The following is a 22,145-nucleotide window of genomic DNA, read 5'->3' on the forward strand; positions in this document are numbered from 1 at the left end:
AAAGATGGTGACAGATGTGTGTGTGTGTGTGTGTGTGTGTGTGTGTGTGTGTGTGTGTGTGTGTGTGTGTGTGTGTGTGTGTGTGTGTGTGTGTGTGTGTGTGTGTGGTGTTGACATGCCCTATTAGTGTGGTCCTGACTCATTACTCTGGTGCTGACTGATAAAAGTTTGCTGCTAATAATACGGCAGCTGGAGAGTTTGGTGCTGAAAACTGAGACGTGTTTGGTCCCAAAGATTCTAACGAAGAAGTTTTAAATGATATGAAGACAAACTTGATGTAAAGGAAGATGTTACAACACATTGCATATTTTAAAATGTAATAATTACATGTTTTTTGTCATAGTAATGGTTGAAATAGATGCTGCGGGTACAATTCCCGCTGGTAAAGGCATGAGTAATCATGTTTTCCAAGTACATAAATAGATATATATTATTTTTAATCAGATAAAGACAGTGTTGGCCTCATTGATCAATAAATCAAACAACATTTTGTTCTAAAAAAGATTTAAAAGGTTGAAATTGCAGCCCATAAGTTTGTTTTGATCTCCACTGTAAACATTCCATTATTGAAAATCAAACCTTAGCATTAGCATTAGGGATGGGCGGTATGACCAAATTTTCTATCACGGTATTTTTCAAAATTTTCACGGTATATGACGGTCTTTTTTTTTCATGAATAATCATTTGTTCACAGCATTTTCTATTGGTTCAGAGATGATTTACTGCAGTAGATTGACTTAAGATGATTTATTTTACTGTCATGATGAGTGAATATTGTAGAATAATTCCACACTTACAAGTTTGCAACAGCAGCCGAATGGCTCTTTGCCGCACTAGCTTAGCTTTAGCATTAGCTTTATTTCTAGCTTTAAATGCTACATACTCAGTGGTGTGGTGGTTTCTTATGGTGCATAATGTAGTGTTTTGTTTGCAGCTTCACCACGACTTATTTCCACATTATAGGAATTACAAATTGCGATCCTTTGATCTCTTATTTTGTGTATTACTGCTGAACTACCGACATGCTAAGCTAACCGTGCCTCCGTGTCCGTAAGTGTTGTTCTCCTGTAGCAGAGGCATGTGCACGCAGACACATGTTCACATGCTTCAGAGCTTTTAATGATGTCTTTCTCATCCATTTACACGTATGATTTACACTGTAACTAACACTACAGCGCGACTGTTTACATTCATATTTAGAAGTGCAACGTTGAAAAGGGTCTGGTATGAAACACGGCGCAGCGTAGCGTTCTGAAAGTTGTGTAATAAAATACACCAGTACGGTGGTATATTAAAAATTCAAATAACAAAATTAAATACCGGTATTCAGTATGAATCGGTAAACCGCCCAGCCCTAATTAGCATTGACCTAGCATTAGCATAGCATAAACATCAACATCAATAGCTGGCATTTACCTAGCATTGACATTAACCTAATATAAGCATTAATATTAGCAAGCATTGGCCTAACATTAACATTAACCTAGCGTTAGCATTAGAATTGGTCTAGTATTAGAATGAACCTAGCATTAAAATGAGCATAACACTAACCTAGCATTAACTAAATATTAACCTAGCATTAGCATAGCATTAACATCAATATTAACTGAGCATTAACAATAGCTAGCATTTACCTAGCATTGACATTAACCTAATATAAGCATCAATATTAGCAAGCATTGGCCTAACATTAACATTAACCTAGCGTTAGCATTAGAATTGGTCTAGTATTAGAATTAACCTAGCATTAAAATGAGCATAACACTAGCCTAGCATTAACTACATATTAACCTAGCATTAGCATAATCATTAGCCTAACATTAGCATCATAAGTAGCATTATCACTAGCATTAGCCTAGCATTAGCCTAGCCAATGAACCCTCTGTGAAATAATGCAGAAGATGAAAATAGTTAATCAATAATCAATCTAAACACATTCATCCTCACTAACACATGAAAACATAAAGCGTTGTAATATTATTATATGATTTTATGTTATTAACCTTACCATCATCATCCTCAGCTGGTCCATCGTAGGACTTATCGATGGCAGCTCTGAAACTCTCGTTACATCCTCTTCCTCTCACCATGTTGGGACGAGGACGATGGAAGGGGAGGAGTTGGTTCTTCCTGGTCACCTCAGACATGGCTGTCTGTAGACTCTCCAACGAGCTGGACTTCTTCAAACCCAGCGTGGGCCCCAGTTCAACTGAAGCTGGTGATGGACCTGTGAGGACCAGTAAAACCATCAAACACAGGAAAGAACCACATCTGTGGAGCTAAACCTGAGCAGATCTGAAACTTCAAAATAAGAGCTTTGACACAGTGGAGAGTGGAGCAGTTGTTGAGTCTGTGATGGATGTGGAGTCTGCTCCTCTACTCCCTGTTCTCCATCCATCATCACAAGTACATAGAGATAGATATTAGTGAGTGGATGATAGAGTGGAGAGAGAGAAGAACCACAGCATTCAGAGCTTTACATTTTAAAATGTGCACGAAGACCAGCCCATACTTATGTATGCATATTTATGCATATTTAATTGCTACTTTCTTATACCACCGTTAACTGTGTTTATCATCATATCTAAAGTAGCACCTCCAGGAATAAGACAGATGAAGTGTAGTCCAGAGATGGATTAAACTTTATCACAGAAAGGCCAACAAAATGTGTGTCTGATCTGAGCACTACATTATTAATATTCATGTCAGCATTTAGAATAATAACCAATCTAAGGAAATAACAAAGGCTTTTGTCTGTATATCTGTTGTTTTGTGTGTTTTTGGAGTAATTTTGTATAATTTTCTAACATTTTATGTTGTTATTTTTAGTTAATTTAGTTTATTCTGGTAGTTTTGAGTCATTTACTGTCATTTCGTAAGCTTTTGAAGTGGATTTGGAGTATTTTATCATTTTTGTAAATTTTTTTTTGTCATTTTTGTTTATTTTGGTAGTAGTTGGTCTTTTGGAGTCATTTTGTGTAGTTGTTTTGTTGTCATTTTGCATATTTTTCTGATACTTTTGGCGTCATTTTGTTATCCTCGTGTGTGTTTTTCTGTAATAATATGTTATTGGAGTCATTTTTGTGCATTGTGATTATTGTTTTGTATATCATTTTTTATATTTGTGTGTTGTTTGTAGCAGTTTGTCTTTTGTTGTCATTTTGCATATTTTTTGATACTTTTAGAGTCATTTTGTTGTCATTTTGTGTGTTTTTTCCTGTACTTTAATGTAATTTTGTTGAGGTCATTTTTTGTGTCTTGTGGTTATTGTTTTGTATATTTTTTTAGATTTGTGTGTTGTTCGTATTCTTTTGTGGTTGGTTTGTGGAATGTTTTTGTATTCCTTGTGTGTGTTTTTCTGTAATTTTTGGTGGTTTTGGACTCATTTTCTGTACTGTTATGTATTTTTGTGATTTGGGTTATTGTTTTGTATAATTTTCTGACACTGAGTTTTTCTGATACTTTTGTAGTCGTTTTGGGCATTTTTGTTGTGGATTTGTCTTTCATTTTGTTACTTTTCTAGTCGTTTTGTGTATTTTGTTGTGCTTTTGTGTGTGTTCCGATAATATATATATATATGTTTTCTTTTTCTTTTTGCACATTTTGGTAATTGTTTTGTATAATTTTCTGGTTTGTAATTATACTTTTGTAGTGGTTTTGTGTATTTCTGCTGTTGTTTTAGGTATTTTAGTCATTTTAAACACCAGTTGCTCACATATCTGGTGTAGTCAGGTGTTATCCTGCAGTTCAAACCCAGACCAGAAACCTGTTGGTTGTGGATGTAGATGTGATTTCCCAGAGAAGCTAATGTGTGTGTCACCTGAAGCTACACACACACACACACACACACACACACACTGATTGTGAACAAGATGAGGAGAAAGAAAGAAAGCACTCGCCGGGAAGGAGGACAAGGGGCAAGAAAATTAAGTTTCCTCTGGGGAACGTCAGCGGGGAACGCCATGGTGGCAGAGTGAGGGGGGGGGGGGGGGGGGGGGGGGGGGGGCACAGGGACAGTGAGTAATGAGGGCTTCCTGCCAGCTCAGAGTCTACCTACACACACACACACATACATACACACACACACACACATTTTGGATTCCTTGCAGCCTCTGGCTTGTCAATATGATGCCACTGTGATTCATGATAGCTAAACTTGCATCACTTTAGTTAATGATTCCCTCTACACACCACTGCTCTGTGTGTGTGTGTGTGTGTGTGTGTGTGTGTGTGTGTGTGTGTGTGTGTGTGTGTGTGTGTCATCCATATGTATTTAAACAACCATTAAGCAAACACACACACACACACAAACACAGGGAGTAATAATAATGCAGTAGAAATGTATGCACATGCATAATGTATGACGGAAATGGACAAAAGGCCACAACATGTGAGACTTCTATCCACAAACACAGTCCACATCAACTCTGAATTATTAAACAACTAAAGTGAGATGTGATTAAAGCGCTCCCAGAGTCACACTCTGAGTCTGGAATGGATGCACCAACAGGAAATCTATCCAAGGGACTTGTTTTCGTCTTTTTTTTCTAAGGAGATAAAACTAATCTCAACAGAATTCTCTTTAAAATAAAATAAAAAGTCAATTTCACGTTTGACTCATTCGACACAGGATAGGAAGAAGCCTAGGCTTGTCAAGTCCTACCCACATTCTACACCGTTAATAAATGCACAATCCAATGAAACAAACTAAACATAATACAAATGAATACTCCAATGAAAAACTAAACAAAATAAAACATGTGCCATTAACATCTGTGAGATTTACATTACATATACAAGACACACATTGTTAACTGCTTTACATTCAAACTTGGTTTAATTGTTTTATCAAGATTGTACATAATATCCTGTTTACTATACAAATGGATCAAGAATTACACCCAGAAATGTATTTTCATACACTATTTCAACATTATCATTACATTTATTTGTGTGTTTATTTGACATTTTCCAAACAATATAAGTTTTTTTTTTTTTTTTGTTTAAATTTAATGACAATTTATTCAAATCAAACAATGTTTTGAGTTTTCTCATTTCTGCTGTGACCACCTCCAAAAGCTGCTGCAAATTCCCCCCGTCACAGAAAATATTAGTGTCACATTGTAAGAGGTTTGACACTCTACATACAGTATATCATTAATATACAACATAAATCATTTTGGACCCAAAACCGACCCCTGTGGAACTCCACGAGTTATATCTAATCATGTTGATTTGTACAAAGTGTTTATTAATTCAGCACTGATTCTCCTCCATAAACACTCCTGCGCTCTGAGTTCTGGCATCTTATGATTTGTTCCTTTTTCTCAAGATGTTCTTTGAATTCAAGCTGAGGGGTCGCCATTTGGACGCACTGAGGGACACTCGCCACAAGTCACAGATGGCGTTTGGCGTGCAGAAGGAAAGGAGCGTTCACAGCAAAGCAAAGAGCAAGGGTGGATTTTAATTTGGTCACATTTTTGCTTTTTTATTTATTTTTTTATTAATAACTCCTAAACTTTGTCAAGACATATACAGACATTATGTGTTGTGTTGTTTTTTTAATGTTATTTTTGTTTATTTTGTGTATGTTTTTGTTATTTCATTTATTGTCATTTTGTGTTTTTTGGTAATATTTTATGTTTTTGGATTCATTTTCTGTACTTTTATGTAATTTTGTGTATTGTGATTATTGTTTATTTATATGTGTGTGTTGTTCTTATCCTTTTGTGGTTGTTTTGTATATTTTTTTTTATCCTTTGTGTTTTTTGTAATGTTGTATATCACTTGGAGTCATTAACTGTTCTTTTTTTTTGGAATTTTGTATCCCTCTTGCAGTGTAATGAAGTCGTTTTTGTATATGTTTGTTATTTTTGTTTATTTTGTGTATGTGTTTGTTATTTTCTGTCTTTTGTTGTCATTTTGTATATTTTTCTGATACTTTTGTTAAGTAATTTGTTATCCTGTGTTTTTCTGTAATGTATGTTTTTGAAGTCATTTTTGTGTATTGTGTCATCGTTTAGTATATTTTTGCAGATATTTGTGTGTTATTTTGGATACTTTTGTCGCCTTTTTGTACTTTTTTGTATTTGTTTCATGTGTTTTTCTGCAATTTTTTAGGTTTTTCGAGTCATTTTCTGTACTTTTTTTAAATTTTCATGTGTTTTTTGGTTATTTAATGTATAGTTTTCTGACTCTTGAGGGTTTTTCTAATACTTTTTTGGGCTTTTCTGATAGCTTTGCAGACGTTTTGTGTAATTATTGTTATCATTGTGTATATACAGGTATATGGACAGCCAGGCTAATGGACGGTTGGCTGAATAACCAGTAAGAACTGTAATACTACGGCTAAAATATACACCGTGTACACACTATAGAGACTGGTACATACTGCTGGATGATAAAATTAGGCTGAAAGAAAGACAGAATTCAGTTTAACTGCAGGAAAGGAAACAAACGTATGAGAATTGTGTGAATGAAGAGACGACAACAGGAGAAAGAATCATAAAAGATGGAAAAAAAAAAAAAAAAAAAAACGAGAAAAGCAGAGTTCCAAGCCCTCCCGAGGCTTTTCTGTTGGCAGGAAAGCAAACAGCGACTTTCAGAGTCCACGTTTACACCGAGGAGCAGCTCAGCAGCAGCTCTGCTACGACAACAAAGCCTTCAGATTTAACAGCTCCAGCTTCTGTTGAACCCGATCACACGTTAGAGGCTCCGCCCCATGTTTGTGTTCTACTTTACTTTAACAACACACCACAGCTGCATTACATCACATAGACCACATGTGTTCAACTCAAGGCCCAGGGGCCAAATACAGGACTTTAGAACATCAAATATGGCCCGTAGGATAAAGTCGTAATAACAGAAAACTTGAATCTTTGTGTAAAAATTGCAAGTAATTCAGTTGTAGATATCTCAGCATTTCCAAATACATACATTACATACATACACTAAAAACACACAAATCTACAACAAAAGCACACCAAATGAGAAAAAAGTACACAAAATGACAGAATGACAGAAAAAGACAAAATAACAAAAAACACAAAATGACACAAAAATACAAATAATTAGCCTTAAAAAAGACAAAACAACAAAAACACACTAAATGTGAGGAAAAAGACACAAAACAACCACAAAATTACACAGAATGACTGAAAAATACACAAAAAAATGTATGGGATGACAACAAAAACTGAAAAATTTACAAAACAACAAAAATGCACCAAATGACAGAAAAATATGCAAAATTCCCACAAAAGAAAAACACAGAACTACATAAAATGCAAATAATTGCAGCAAAAATACACAAAATTACAAATAAACAGAAAAATAAACAAATGTATTTAAAAAAAAAAACAATCAAAACCCTTTGTTTGTTCCTTATTAAAGCTCAGATTGCTTATTATTTTAATGTTAACGTGAATGCTGAAAATGTGAACCTTGGATCAAACAAATACATTGTTGTTTCCCTGCTGTGATAAAAATGCTGCAATTTTATTAAAATGAATCTACAAATTGAATAAAAAAAATGGTAAAAAACTCAAGGAAATGTAAAGATTGGATAAATTCCATTACTTTACATATATTTAAAGGGCAGAATAATGTTAAAACTGCTTGTTTTCAACCTAAAACATGCAGCCCACTTGAGATCAAACTGGTCCATATTTGGCCCTTGATCAAAAATCCCATTAATGTGGGTGTTTGATGTTATATGTGCCTGTGATGGACAGCTCATCGTCCCTTTGATGAAAAAAGGATTTTCTCCCATTAAAACGTCATTATAATCAATCCATTTAACATTATTCTTCAGCCCCTTTCAAAGTAATGCTAATGTAAATATGAAGTCATTTCCACAAACATCACCTCATAGTCGTGTTCCATCTTCTCCTGACATAACAACCCCTCTGCATTCCATTGAAAAGCCATTATTACAAAAGGTTTAACAACTTGTATAAATCACGTTACGGCTTTGTCAAAATAAAAAGGTTGGTGAGACAATGGTTATTCAAACATCTGCACTGGTGATGTCATCGCTCACACTCACAGTTTCCAAGGAATGCGTTGGCAGTGGTGACGTATACAATGAGATGGTGTCAAGTTCTGAGAACTCAATTTAAATGGAAGATTAAAAGGACAGTGAGCTTCCAGATGGGTAAGTTCTACAGAGAGACCACAGAACACAGCGGGAACTCGCCTATCCTCTAGAGCAGTGGTTCCCAACCAGTGGTACGTGTACCCCTAGGGGTACTTGAACACATTGTAGGGGGTACTTGGAAACATTGATGAATCTATTTCCAACATGCTGAGTCATTTTTAAGCCTATTTCAGACACTGTACATGCTCATCCAACAGCTTTTCCACCCATTGACACTTTTTTTCCCTTGTCTCCACATGCTGTCAAAGGTCAACACTACAAGAAATGCAATCATTATGAGACAGCAATGCATGTTCTGTTATTGCAATGAAATAAATTCATTTATTTTATTGTTTAATTGTGACCATCACCAGCCCTCCCTAAGGAAAAGTAAGAAATATTTTATTATAGGGAATATATAAAAAGGGAGAGCAGTGTTACACCTAGGTGGAGGGGAAAGGGAGCAGGGAGGAGAAACTCAAGGCAGGAAATATAAAGGGTGGGGAAGAGATTATAGATTATTTTACACTGAGATGTGAAGTTGTAGTAGAACATATTGTGCTTATTATGTTGTGTAATCAAGCCAGTCTGGTGACAAGTGTGAAGCTTAGCTATAATGGTGGTGGCTGTGGACAGAGGGGAGGAGTGAGTGGTAATACCTGAAGCAGGTATTTGGGATTAACGTGTCTAAAATTAAGCCCAGTATGAGTTTTATCCCACATCCCAAGGCGTGCCAGTGCATCGTAGACCAGTATATGTGCAAAAACCGCGACTGCAAACCCAGGAGCAGCCCCGCGCCCGCAGGTGCAGCCAGGCCAGCAGAAAGAGTGGGGGCCAAGGAGCCCCACGCCACCCCCCATGGCCGAGCAACCCCGCAGATATAGATATATATATAGTGTGCGTTAAACGTACAGGTTGACATTTTCAAGCTATTAACATGTAAATAAAACAAAGGTAACTAAATTGGAGTGACGAAGGGGTTCTCCTAATCTGAAGAGAGGCCTCGGGGGGTACATGAGACAGAAAAGGTTGGGAAACACTGCCGTAGAGTGTGTACCTACTTACCCTGATCAGCTGAAACAATTATGAGGCAGGTTTGTCAGCACCAACACATACACTAACACACGTGGATCATTCCATGTCATTTAACCAACGGTCCACACACTTCAGTCTAAAAAAAAGTCTGAATTTTTTTACCAATTGTCCCGTCATTATTCAGTCACACTGTACATTTTTAGTTTGATCACATGAACACTTTTTAAGATACGGCCAGTTTAGTGAGGGGGGGTATGTGTTGAATTTTGTTCGTCCTTATTTTTCTTCTATTTTCAACTTCCAATATCTCAGATACATCATCACATAGGAAACTGATATTTGGCATAGTAATACAGCTCCACCTACTCTATCAGAATATAGAAAAAGATCTGCTATACATTTTATCTGGTGGACATGTCAGCTCCTCTAAAATGGAAGAAAGTGTGCGTGTTTTTGGGTCTGGAACATGTTTGGGTCTTCAGTAAACAACTTAGCATATGTCTCAGCTCCCTGTAATGTGATCAGCTTAGAGCTATGAACATAGACTGTTCACATCACTAATGATTAGTCACATATATGCATTGGTTCTTGGGTGACACACTTTTTACTATATCAGGGTTTCTACTGGATAAGTCACGACCCTGATCCGGTTTTGCTGCGCTGTCCGTCGTCCGACAATCCCCACCAGTCCGGTTGACGTCACTAGACCGAGGAGTTCTCGCAATATTTACATAATGGTGCAAGAACGCAGTTAAAGGAAGTGTTATAAACTATTTAATTTTTTTAAAATAGTGAATTAAAATGACATATACAATAACATAGTGCAGCTATATTCACAAACGGGCATATTTGGTTAATAGAGCCCGGGAAACAGATTGAATGACATATAATTATAAAATAAAATAAAAAGAGAGAGAGAAAGGAGAGGAAACATAAATGAATAAAGATAGAGAGATAGAGTTTTCTCTGTCCACACGCTGTGGAACATTCCTCACAAACCACATCCACGACTGCACCGACCTCCCATGTTTCACTCAGCTTTTAACGTTTAACCACCCACTCACCTATTTCTTTTCTCTGAGTCATATTTTCTTCAATCAATGAACTTGTTGTTGTTTTTATGCTGTAAAGTGTCTTTGAGTGTCTCAAAAAGTGCTTTGAAATAAAAAAGTATTATTATTATCATAATTAAAAAACAATAAAGGAGTGACAGGGAAACATATGAACACTTTTCAGACATATACAGTATATGTATTTATTAAATTATCTAGTTTCACAGCTTTTTTTGTTTGTTACATGTTTTCAGGTACTAAAATATAAAGTTGTCCTTTTGTTGTTGTCGTCCTAGCCACATTTTCAGATATGATGAATTATGATCTGAAGTGTTTTATTTTGAAAAGTAACTGGATATTTTAATGTTTAGTATGTGCTTAACTTCCTGTTTCACTGTATTTGCTCTGTGCTGAGTTGTTGCGTCGTGCTCAGAAATAGAAGTCCTGTGTATCTTTGCCGGAGGGCTCCGGACACGCAGCGCAACGGACCCGGTGAAAAATGAACACACACACTAAAGTAGAAACCTATCGGCCATGGTGGCAAGGTGGAGACGTAACGCAGCGGAAATTGGGGGTAAGAAAAAAATGTGATCTCTTTTCTAATTTACAGTATAAAAGTTACTCTTTCTTGGCATATAAAACTAGTTTTCTTTAGGCCACTTTCTTCATCTTTTTTGGACCCAAACTAAACTACTAAACTACTCATGAATAATAAAAGTCCTTTTTTTTATGGATTGTTTTCTTGTAAAAAAGTAAGAGTGACTGCCCTCTATGGGTTAAAACAATGTGACCAACAAAACGTTAGCCCCGCCCCTTTAATAAAAACTATCCCGTGGACTCTCCAATCTGTGGTGAGTAGGTTGGATTGAGAGAATTGTGAACATTAAGTAGCTTGTCAGCAGAGCATAAATTGTTATTAAAGCTCTCATATCATGCAATTATTCACCCATCTTCATTTATTCTAAGAACTCTAAAAACATAGTATTTGAGGTTTATTTTACCAAACTCACCTGTTTTCCAGAGTTTTAGCCTCTGAAAAGTCACTTTCTGACCAACGCTACACAAACAGGCTGATTTGTGTCCTACTTATGCATATTTATGAGTGGGAGTGTCTTTAAACAGGACACTAACTTCCTCCTTCCCGCACGGTGACGTAGGGCCAGAGGACGACCCGCCCACCTCCCACCCACTCCGTAGCTGAGCTCATGCTGCTTTATAAACACAAGACAGAGCGTGGGGGCGGGGCGTTCACCGGTTCATACATAGACAGTAGAAAATACGTACATAGCACTGCACGAAGGACGCTGAAATGCTCACCTTCGCGGGCGTGTCTGTTTACATGTCAATAATGGCAGAGAGCTTCCTGGAGGCGTGGCTTCTTCAGCTCAGTGCTGCGTCAAATTCATCATCAAAGTGGGAACGCATCATCAAATTGTAGCGAGATGTTTGTGCTCACCCTGTAGTAAGAAAAGAGTAAATCACCCTCGAACTAATGATTGATGGAATCAATGAAAAAACACTTTAGGCATGTTTATTTATTTATTATTTCATTTAGCGTAACATGGGCCCTTTAAAAGATTTTATAGTATAGATTGGGCGTGTCTTAACTGATCCAGGAGCCACGCTCATAATCAAGGCATTTTTTAAAAAAAATTTCAGCCAAACCCTTAGGCTTTAGTTCCTTTTCCTATCTCTCAGAAAAAATAAAATCAAGCTACACTTCTTAGTAAAAACATATCAAAGTGCCCCCCCCCCCATGTCAGACTATATTCTATCAGCCCTGATGGAGACGAATGACCATAGCAGCACAAAACGACAGCGCTGACCATCTCCTGATTACTGCTCGCTGGTATCGGCTCACTGAGGACGGGTCAGAGGTCGTTCAATACACAGAGAGGCTGCCAACAGTGTGTGTATACCAGCACACACACACACACACACACACACACACACACACACACACACACACCAGGTAAAATGGTTAAATGTGCTTAGCTGAGCTGTTTTTTAAAGAATCAAAGAAGTCTGAAGTGACACAATTTAGCAGCATCTGCACACAACGGAGCTGCTCACCTTGTGACAAATTCATCCATCGATCCACACAAGTCTAACAAGGAGGGTGTGGTTTATAATGTGTTATAGTGTGTGTTAGAGTGCGTGTTATAGTGCGTGTTATAGTGCGTGTTATAGTGCGTGTTATAGTGCGTGTTATAGTGCGTGTTATAGTGCGTGTTATAGTGCGTGTTATAGTGCGTGTTATAGTGCGTGTTATAGTGTGTGTGTTATAGTGTGTGTTATAGTGTGTGTTATAGTGTGTGTTATAGTGCGTGTTATAGTGCGTGTTATAGTGCGTGTTATAGTGCGTGTTATAGTGCGTGTTATAGTGCGTGTTATAGTGTGTGTTATAGTGTGTGTTATAGTGTGTGTTATAGTGCGTGTTATAGTGCGTGTTATAGTGCGTGTTATAGTGTGTGTGTTATAGTGTGTGTTATAGTGTGTGTTATAGTGCGTGTTATAGTGCGTGTTATAGTGCGTGTTATAGTGCGTGTTATAGTGCGTGTTATAGTGCGTGTTATAGTGCGTGTTATAGTGTGTGTGTTATAGTGTGTGTTATAGTGTGTGTTATAGTGTGTGTTATAGTGCGTGTTATAGTGCGTGTTATAGTGCGTGTTATAGTGCGTGTTATAGTGCGTGTTATAGTGCGTGTTATAGTGTGTGTTATAGTGTGTGTGTTATAGTGTGTGTTATAGTGTGTGTTATAGTGTGTGTTATAGTGCGTGTTATAGTGCGTGTTATAGTGCGTGTTATAGTGTGTGTGTTATAGTGTGTGTTATAGTGTGTGTTATAGTGCGTGTTATAGTGCGTGTTATAGTGCGTGTTATAGTGCGTGTTATAGTGCGTGTTATAGTGCGTGTTATAGTGTGTGTGTTATAGTGTGTGTTATAGTGTGTGTTATAGTGTGTGTTATAGTGCGTGTTATAGTGCGTGTTATAGTGCGTGTTATAGTGCGTGTTATAGTGCGTGTTATAGTGCGTGTTATAGTGTGTGTTATAGTGTGTGTGTTATAGTGTGTGTTATAGTGCGTGTTATAGTGCGTGTTATAGTGCGTGTTATAGTGCGTGTTATAGTGTGTGTTATAGTGTGTGTTATAGTGTGTGTTATAGTGTGTGTTATAGTGCGTGTTATAGTGCGTGTTATAGTGTGTGTTATAGTGTGTGTTATAGTGCGTGTTACAGTATAACCGTTATAGTGTGGATTAGAGTGTGTGTTGTAGTGGCAGACAGAGAAGAAGAACTAAATGTTCGGAGGGGGATACGGGGTCTCTGTGGACACATTTCTGGCTCAGCGTCTGTTGGCGCGCGACTGTTGTCAAAGTCAAAGTTGCGCTGGGGAAAGATTGAGACAATGGAGGGTCCCAGAATCCCTCAGCATCACACACACACAAACACACACACACTCAGAGATGCTGTCTGCTCTAAGCTCCTCTGCCTCTAAGCCTGAATGGCGTTGGCACTGAGAGATGGCGGTGGTTAGTGGAGGAGACGAAACAAAAGAAAGAACAACAAAGGAAGACACGAGTTTAGTGTTGGACTGTCCACGCACGCACACACACACACGCACACACGCACACGCTCGTTTTGTCAGTCAGTGACAGATGCACATCTATAGCAGTGGAGTTAATGGGTCAACATATGTGACAATAGGTGGAAAAGTGGTGGAAAGGGTTTATAAGAGCTGGAAATGTCTTTAATCTAGAAAAAATGTGCAAAAAAGGCTTTTAAATTTGATGAGTAAGTGTCAGAAATGGGAGTAATGTAGCAAAAATGGGGGGTGAGTGGTGATGTAAGGTATTGTAGTTTAAAAAGTAGGAACAATTAGTTTTAACTGGCAAATAATGGGCACAACAAATTGTGAATGTGGTTAAATTGGCAAAAATAAGCATGAATTATGGTGAAAAGACTTTAAAAGTGACAATAACAGGTCAACGCATGCAACATTAGGTGGAAATGTGGTGCAAAGGGTTTATAAAAGCTGAAAATGTCTTGAAAGTGAAAAATCTTTTACGTTTGAGTAATTTTTAATGTATATGTGTGTTTTTTGAGTAATTTTGTATATTTTCCTATTATCTGGCATTTTTTCTTTCTTTGTTATGAGTCATTTATATTTGTTATATATTTATATATATATATATAAGTATTTTTGTGTATATTATTTTGTAATTTTCTGACTTTGGAGTCATTTTAATGCATATTTACTGTTGTTTAGTGTATTTTTGGAGTAAATTTTGTCCATATTCTTTTCCTGTTGGGTTAATTGTATGTTATGAGTTATGTGTGTGTTTTTGTTGTTATTTTTACATTTTTGGTTTTAATTTTTGTGAATATACATTTGTAATTTTGTGACTTTGGAGTGATTTTAATGTGTCGTTTGTTGTTTTTTGAGTAATTTTGTGTATTTGGGCACATATTTTGTCATTTTGTGACTTTGGAGGCCTTTTTATGCATATTTGTTGTCATTTTGTGTGTTTTTCCCTCTCATTTTGTGTATTTTCTATTTACTTTGTGGGCAGCACAGAATTAGAACGAGGGCCTTTTGTATGAAATGTGCTTCACAAACCATTTGCCTTACAATAAATACCCAGTGTGGAGGACGGTCTAACTGGTAAGAATCCATCCAAGGACAGCCAGACGCACTCAAAGTAGAAGGAAAAGGAAGAAGCTCTTATACTCAAGTAGCCACATATAAAACATGGAAAACTACAAAATATAAGATCAGACCCTTTTCTTTTTTTAATGAAAGATACATTTGTGTGTTTGTAAAATGAGAGAGTTGAAGTGTTTCCTTTCCCACATATAAAAACAAGGTCACAGTGTAGGTTCTGCTGTGGTTTTCTCTGCTTTAGCGTAGCGTTCTCCTTAGTTTACAATAAGAGCGGTGCACACGTGATAAGAGCGGTGCACACGTGAAGAGGAACATACTAATGAGCGACACTGATGAAGAGAAGTTCAAGAGCCTCCAGGAAATTGGAGATTTCAGCAGGAAAAGAAGACGTTTTGGTGCTCACCTGTCGTGTTTCCTACCGACGGTCCAACGTTGCTCTCGTCTGCCACTGAAACACACAAAACACACATTTTATTGTAAAAGCTCATCACAGAACCGTTAGATCTGAAATGGGCCACAGATCTGAAGTTGGAAAACCAGCAATTTCAATGTAATGTGTCCTAGTTTGCACTTCCACATATGATATTAAATTTAAAGTATTTAATATCCAATCAATAAGTGACAGATTTCAGTCCCTGTAAGAACTTCACTATCATTTCCTAGATTTTATGGTCAATGTATATTTAATATTGGGAAATTATGTGGAATAATTTGAAAAAATGACAAGATTGTGAAAAAAAGAGATTTCTTTCAATAATTATTACATTTTTAAATTATTTGTATTGTATTTATTATTATCATTATTATCGTTATTCTTTTATAATTCTTATTTTACATTATTACATAAATTAATAGAAATGTCACAATGCCGCGGTATCACAAGTCCCTGGATATCGTTGTAGTTACAGGATGTCACGGTATAAAATAATGAGCTATTAAAATTACAGGTTTTTTTGGTTGTTTTAGCAGCATTTCAGAGTCAACTTTAAGTCCCTACTGTTGTTTGTCTTGTGTTTCACTAGCAGTGCTCCTTTCCTCCTTTCTTCCTCCTTTCCTCCTCTCTTCCTTTCTTTCTCTCCTCCTCCTTTCTTCCTCTCTTCCTCCCCCCTCTCCTCATCCTTTTTTCTTCCTTTCTTCTCCTCCTCCTCTCCTCCTTTCTTCCTCTCCTCTCTTCCACTTCTGTTGACTTCCTCACCCCCTCTCCCCCTCCTCTGTTACTCTCTTCCTCCCCTCCTCTCTTCCACTCCTCCTCTCTTCCTCTACCGCTCTCTTCCTTTCCTCCTCTTCTCTCTTCCTAAGTGCTTAAGTTCAAACGGGATAATATACCCTTAATTATCTTAATTATTTTGTGACTTTGGAGCCATTTTTACTTCATATTTGTTGTTGTTTTGTGTTTTTTTGGAGTAATTGTGTGTATTTTTCTATCATTTTGGGTTTTTTATGTATGTGTTTGTTATGAGTCATTTTGTGTATTTTTGTGTGTTTTTAAAAGAAAATAAATGCGACTTTGGAGACATTTTTAATTTATATTTGTTGTTTTGTGTGTTTTTTGGAGTAATTTTGTGAGTTTTCTTATCAAGTTGGGTTCATTGTTCCTTTGAGTCATTTTGTGTAAATTTGTTGTCATTTTATGGTTTTTTTTGGACATTTTTGTGTAAATCTTTTGTCATTTTGTGATCTTTAGTCATTTTTAATGTATATTTGTTGTTGTTTTGTGTGTTTTTTTTTTTTTTGAGTAATTTTGTGTTTTAGCTTATCATTTTGGGCATTTTTTTCCTGTGTGTTATGAGTCATTTCGGGTATTTTCTGTTGTCATTTTTGTGGGGGTTCTTTAATAATTTTGTCTCTTTGGAGTCATTTTTAATGTATTTTTGTTGTCGTTTTGTGTGTTCTTTGGAGTCATTTTGTGACTTATAAATAAGTCATCAGTCAAGTAAAGAAATGTTGCTTTAGTTTCATCTTATTCATTAAGGTTTAGTTTGTTTTTTGTGTTTTGACTCCATCACTAAACAGTCGTCTGAACGCTTCATCTGTCACTCTATTAGTTGTGATGAAGTGTGTAAAAACTCAAAAGTGAAAATTACAGTGTATTTATAACAAAGTTGTCATTCCGTCGAGCACATGTCCAAACACACGCGTTTCTAACCTTTATTCATTAGCGGCTGATTTAAGTTGGAAATTAACGTCTGAAACAATACGCTTTTGTTGGCGCTGTCACATTTTCCACCTCGTGTTACGCTGACGTGTGCACGGAGCCCAGACAGGAGCGTGCACGGTGGCACATTTCTAAAGTCGACTGGTTTTTAATCAGGCAGTGAAATGTCAGAAAAAGCGCTGCATCAAGAAGATCAGGTAAACACGGAGCAACGAGTGGGATCACAGTCTGACATTTGTTTGAAAAATCTAAAAAATAACAATACAGACGCATTCCAAACACGTTTTAACACCAAACCCAACGAGGGCGAGAAAACTATTCAATCAGGGCGTTCATTAGTAGAGACAGATTATATTATTTATCAGAAGTCAAACACTAAAGTCACAGGTTATGTTCGCACGTTTTGCCCATATCTCAATTTTTCACGTCTATGTGAACAAAACAATTCAGATTGTTATCAAATCCCACCCACACCACTTTCATATGTAAATATAAATCCAATACGTGTCTCATATTTTACAACGCGTCTGCTATTCTAACGACCAAGCAGCATTCTATCTGACCTTTACGTCATCAAAAAGAGATAACGTCATAATGGCGGGGGAGGGGGTGCCAGTGCCCAACCCTTTAACGGGTTTTAACTATTCAGATCCTTTCAACGCATGCACGTAGACTACGTCACTTCCTTCACTCGCAATCTTTAAGAGCTGCTGGGACGTGATGCTTTAATGTAAATCAACAAAAGCCACGTTTCATAAATATTTTAATAGTACACATGTAAATATGTGACTGTTTGGTGGTGTTTTAATGTGTCAATTTAAAAAACAAAAAGGGAAAACTACTGCAAGACGATATGTGCAAAAACGCATCAAAACACAACATTGACAATCAAAAACCAAACGGCAAAAGTGAAATAACAACAAACTAAATCGGAGTTCACTGAAAATGTACATTTCTAATTCTTTTTAAATAGCAGGGTTTCAGCCTTTTAAATAGTACACGAAAGTTCGACCGGATGTAGACGAGTTTCGCGCATGCGTTGAAAGAATCTGAAAGGATCAGGCAGGTGAAAGGATCAGGTACTGATGGAGGAAGGAGTGAAAATAAGACGGTGGAAGGAGAGAGTTCTAAAAATCTATAAATATTTATTATATTATACATATTATCAGTGCCAAACACACGTCGAGGCGATATATGAACAAGTACACAAAAGATCTGAGTGGAGCATTAGGACTTGCAGTGTGAACGTAGCCATAGTGTGGTCCTCATTGATCAATAAATCTTAACAAATTTACTCACAAACAAATGGAAAAGGTTAAAACTGCTGCTCAAATGTCTGTTTTTTTTATCTTTACTGTAAACAGTCGGTTTACGGACACTGGCTATGTTTACATGAGAGCTTTAATTCAGAATAAAAATGAAATCCTCTTTAAAAAAATTAAAAAAAAGACAAAAAACACTTAATTCTGAATGGAAATGGCCATTCCGAATTAAATTTAAACCCGAATTAAACTTAAATCTTATATAAGTAGCTGGTTCATTCTAATTTTAATTCTGAATTGAATAATTCCACTTTAAATTAATTCTGGTCGTTCTGTGCATGCTAGTCCTGTCGCGATGACGAGCTGGTGACGACATAATCCAAAATGTTTGTTCAAACATGACGAGTATTTATTTAGTAAGAGCTTTTGAAGATATGGTTATAATGAAAAGAGTGGATGAACGGAAGCAGAAACATCTTCATTCCATCATCTGTCTACCTTCTCCTGCTCAGGTGACCAAAGTCAAACAACGTTATTGTAGAGCTGCTGTTTCAAAACTAAATAACAGTGAGAATAGTTCTACTTATTATATGGTTTGTTTGGTGTTGTTGTCCTAGTAGATGTGATACGTCACGTTTGCCCCCTGTCCAATCAGAACCCTTAGTACCCCCCAGACCTGAAGCAGAATTTAATAAAGATGATTAAACGTGATTTCCATGTAAACCTCAACCTCAGAATTCCAGGTAAACACGAAGCAGAATACTTTAAATCTGAATTATTTAATTCTGAATAATTAATTCTGAATTAAAAAACGTCACGTAACTGTTTCTGCATTGCATTGTGGGATGTGGAGTCCTGTAGATGGATGCATAGAGGGTTTGAATTAATTATCACTGTGATTTTGCCTCTTTCCTCATAAATTCCTGTTTTCTTTTGATTTTTTCTTCCTTTGTGTCAACGTTAGCGGTGTCGTATATCACAGTGTGGTTAGCACCAGTGTGCGTGCAGCAGGAAGGCGCATGCTCACGGTGCAGCAGCCATGCATCAGTGCTAACGTGCACATTCTCATGCAGAACAAACAAAGGAAGAATAAATCCCCCCACCGGTGTGATGCTGACTCTGACTCTCAGTCTGACTCGTACCCAAGTCCATGCTCTTGGAAGCTTTGACGTGATGGAACTGTCCATTGGTTGGTTGCTGCTTCTGGGCGGGGCACTGAGGCTGAGCCGTGCACGAGATGTGAGCGATCTCCCTAAAAAACATTCAGTCAGTAATTAACACGATAATCAACATGAGGGAGGGTGTATCTGAGGACTCACCTTTCTGGAAGATAGGAGTCAGGAATTTCACTCTCGTGTCCATAAAGCATCTCATCCTCATCTTCATCCATGAAGGAGCTCCCATTGGTCACTAAAGAAATAAAAAGTGTGGTGAGAAACTACAAACAGACATGGATACGTGGACATTTCTAATGACAAACATTAGGTATGTCTAACTGTAATAAAGTGTTTGTTGTAAAATATATTGTCACTATTTAACATTTACAGCCAATATCGTCCATTGTTCTATGAATCTGTGATAACCACATTTATTTATTTATCTGAATAATATCAGGAAGTTTGTTATTATTTGTGCCATAGTATATTGTCATCTTAAAGATGTAAATCGTTGTTTTAATTAAAAATAAAATGGGTTAAAAGTGACCAAAATGGTGGAAAAGGTGGTGAGATGGGATTTAAAAACCCACAGAAATTGGTTAAAAGATGCAAATTAGAGTTTTCAAAAATGGACAGAAAAAGTGGAAAAAAGGTTTCAAAGTGTCATTATTGGAACAATTAGTTTAAATTGGCAAATAATGGGCATGAGAAATTGTGAATGTGCTTAAATTGGCAAAAATAAGTGTGAAATGTGGTGAAAAGAGGTTAAAAGTGACAATAATAGGTCAACACATGCAACATAAGGTGGAAAAGTGGTAGAAAGGGTTTATAGGTGCTGAAAATGTTTTGAAAGTGGAAAAAATTTGCAGAAAAGCATTAAAATTTGATAGAGAAGTGGAAGAATTGGGAGAAATGTACCAAAAATTCATTAAAAGGAGCAAAAATGTGGCAAGAAAAAGTGATATAAACAGGTTAAAATATGGCAAGTTTGGTGTAGTTGCAGAAAAATAATAAAAATAAGCAAAAATGGGCTGAAATTGTTCATAAAATAGGGAAATATCAGTTTTTTGAAGGCATCTGAAGACCCCCTCCCAGTGTCTCGTGACTCTAAATGTGATCCTGACCCAAAGGTTGAGAACCCCTGCTTTAATGTGTTTCTAATTGAATTAATTTTACCCACATATTGTAGTATTTCCATGTCATACTACTTTACAATCAGTGAATGTGAGATAAAAACCTCTCTAAAGAAACTTTAGGTTGACTTTTCTACCTTAGAGTGAATCTTAAAGCGAGTACAGGTATGTGTGTTATTGTGTTATTGTGTGGTGGCGTCTATGTGATGTATGACTTTATGACAACTGGATACACAGACGCAGCATCATTTACATACAGTCATCACTTGTGTGAAAGCAAAGCTGCCACGCGCCACATGCTGCAGCTTCCACACAATCCACACACTGTTCTTCATCAGCTAGTGACACTCACACATGAGAACATGTCACTTCCACTCATCTCCATCCATCCATCCATCCATCCATCCATCCCTTTCTGCTCTAATCACCTGCTTTTTTCTCCTCTTTGACTTTCATTTATCTCTACTCTCACATCTCTAATAAATCACTTCATCTCACGCCCTTTCCTTCAACATTTTCCTTCACCTGAACTTCCTCTGCACGCCGTAATCAACGGAAACTGTCAAAAACACATCGTTGGTTCTCCTCACACACACACACACACACACACACACACACACACACACACACACACACACACACACACACACACACACACACACACACACACACACACACACACACACACACACACACACACACACACACACACACACACACACACACACACACACACACATTTCCATGGGAGGATGGTGATTGTTGTGCAGATGATGATAGATCAATAGTGGTTTGTTCCAACAGCATGAGTTCTCTGTTCTCTCTCCCTGTCATTTGTACTCGTCTACAGCTCATTATTCCGAGCACGAGTGTGTTCACTTTGCACACATACAAAGAGCCAAAGGGTTAAAACAGGGGTGTCAAACTCATTTTAGTTCAGGGGCCAAATACGGAGCAGTTTATCTTAAGTGGGCCACAGATTTTAGATTGAAAAATGAGTAATTTAATCATTATTGTGCACTGGTTTGCAGTTCCACGTATAAATAAATGATAAAATATGTACGACACTGATAATATCAAAGCAATAGATAACATATTTCAGTCCCTACAGGATCATCACTTTTGATTTATTTGATTTTGGGGAAACTTTGTGGAATAATTTGAAGAAAATTGCAGGATTTTAGAAAAATGTAGAGTTCTTTTACCAATTATAGATTAAAAATGTGCCATCATGTGACATAAGCATAGGAGGGAAATGAGCCCTTTTAATATTGTGGCGATTCATTGAATTTGTGTATTATGTTGGAGATATCTAGATGAGATATGTACACCTGAATTAGTTGCTAATTTACACAATGACTGATGGTTTTTCTGACTTTTTTTGGTTGCTGCCGAATGCTCTAAAGGGCCGGATTGGGCCCCCGGGCCTTGAGTTTGACACGTGTGGATTAAACACACTTAATCGTTTATTGTATGTTATTGTTGTCAGATGGGATATTTTCTACTTATTATTATGATTATTACATCAATAAGCAAAAAATGTACACGTGTT

General features: G+C 36.9%; 1 protein-coding gene across 6 annotated transcripts in view; it reads right to left on the bottom strand.

Annotated features, from left to right (window-relative positions):
• The window catches only part of pard3bb (par-3 family cell polarity regulator beta b), a 257,492-nt gene that overhangs the window by 107,358 nt on the left and 127,989 nt on the right, over nucleotides 1-22,145 (bottom strand). For 5 of the 6 annotated variants that reach the window (XR_003672664.1, XM_028436419.1, XM_028436418.1 and 2 more), the window contains 4 exons: nucleotides 19,623-19,713; nucleotides 19,407-19,555; nucleotides 15,290-15,334; nucleotides 2,009-2,227 (listed from right to left, as the gene is read on the bottom strand). Coding sequence is in view for 5 of the 6 variants with exons in the window: in XM_028436419.1 (XP_028292220.1) it covers nucleotides 2,009-2,227; nucleotides 15,290-15,334; nucleotides 19,407-19,555; nucleotides 19,623-19,713 (504 nt within the window). In the remaining variant the exon portion in view is untranslated. The remainder of the gene's footprint in view (nucleotides 1-2,008; nucleotides 2,228-15,289; nucleotides 15,335-19,406; nucleotides 19,556-19,622; nucleotides 19,714-22,145) is intronic. The other variant, XM_028436420.1, reaches the window with a different exon arrangement.

This window comes from Gouania willdenowi, chromosome 21 (genome assembly GCF_900634775.1).
Source record: "Gouania willdenowi chromosome 21, fGouWil2.1, whole genome shotgun sequence".
Lineage (NCBI taxonomy): Eukaryota > Metazoa > Chordata > Actinopteri > Blenniiformes > Gobiesocidae > Gouania > Gouania willdenowi.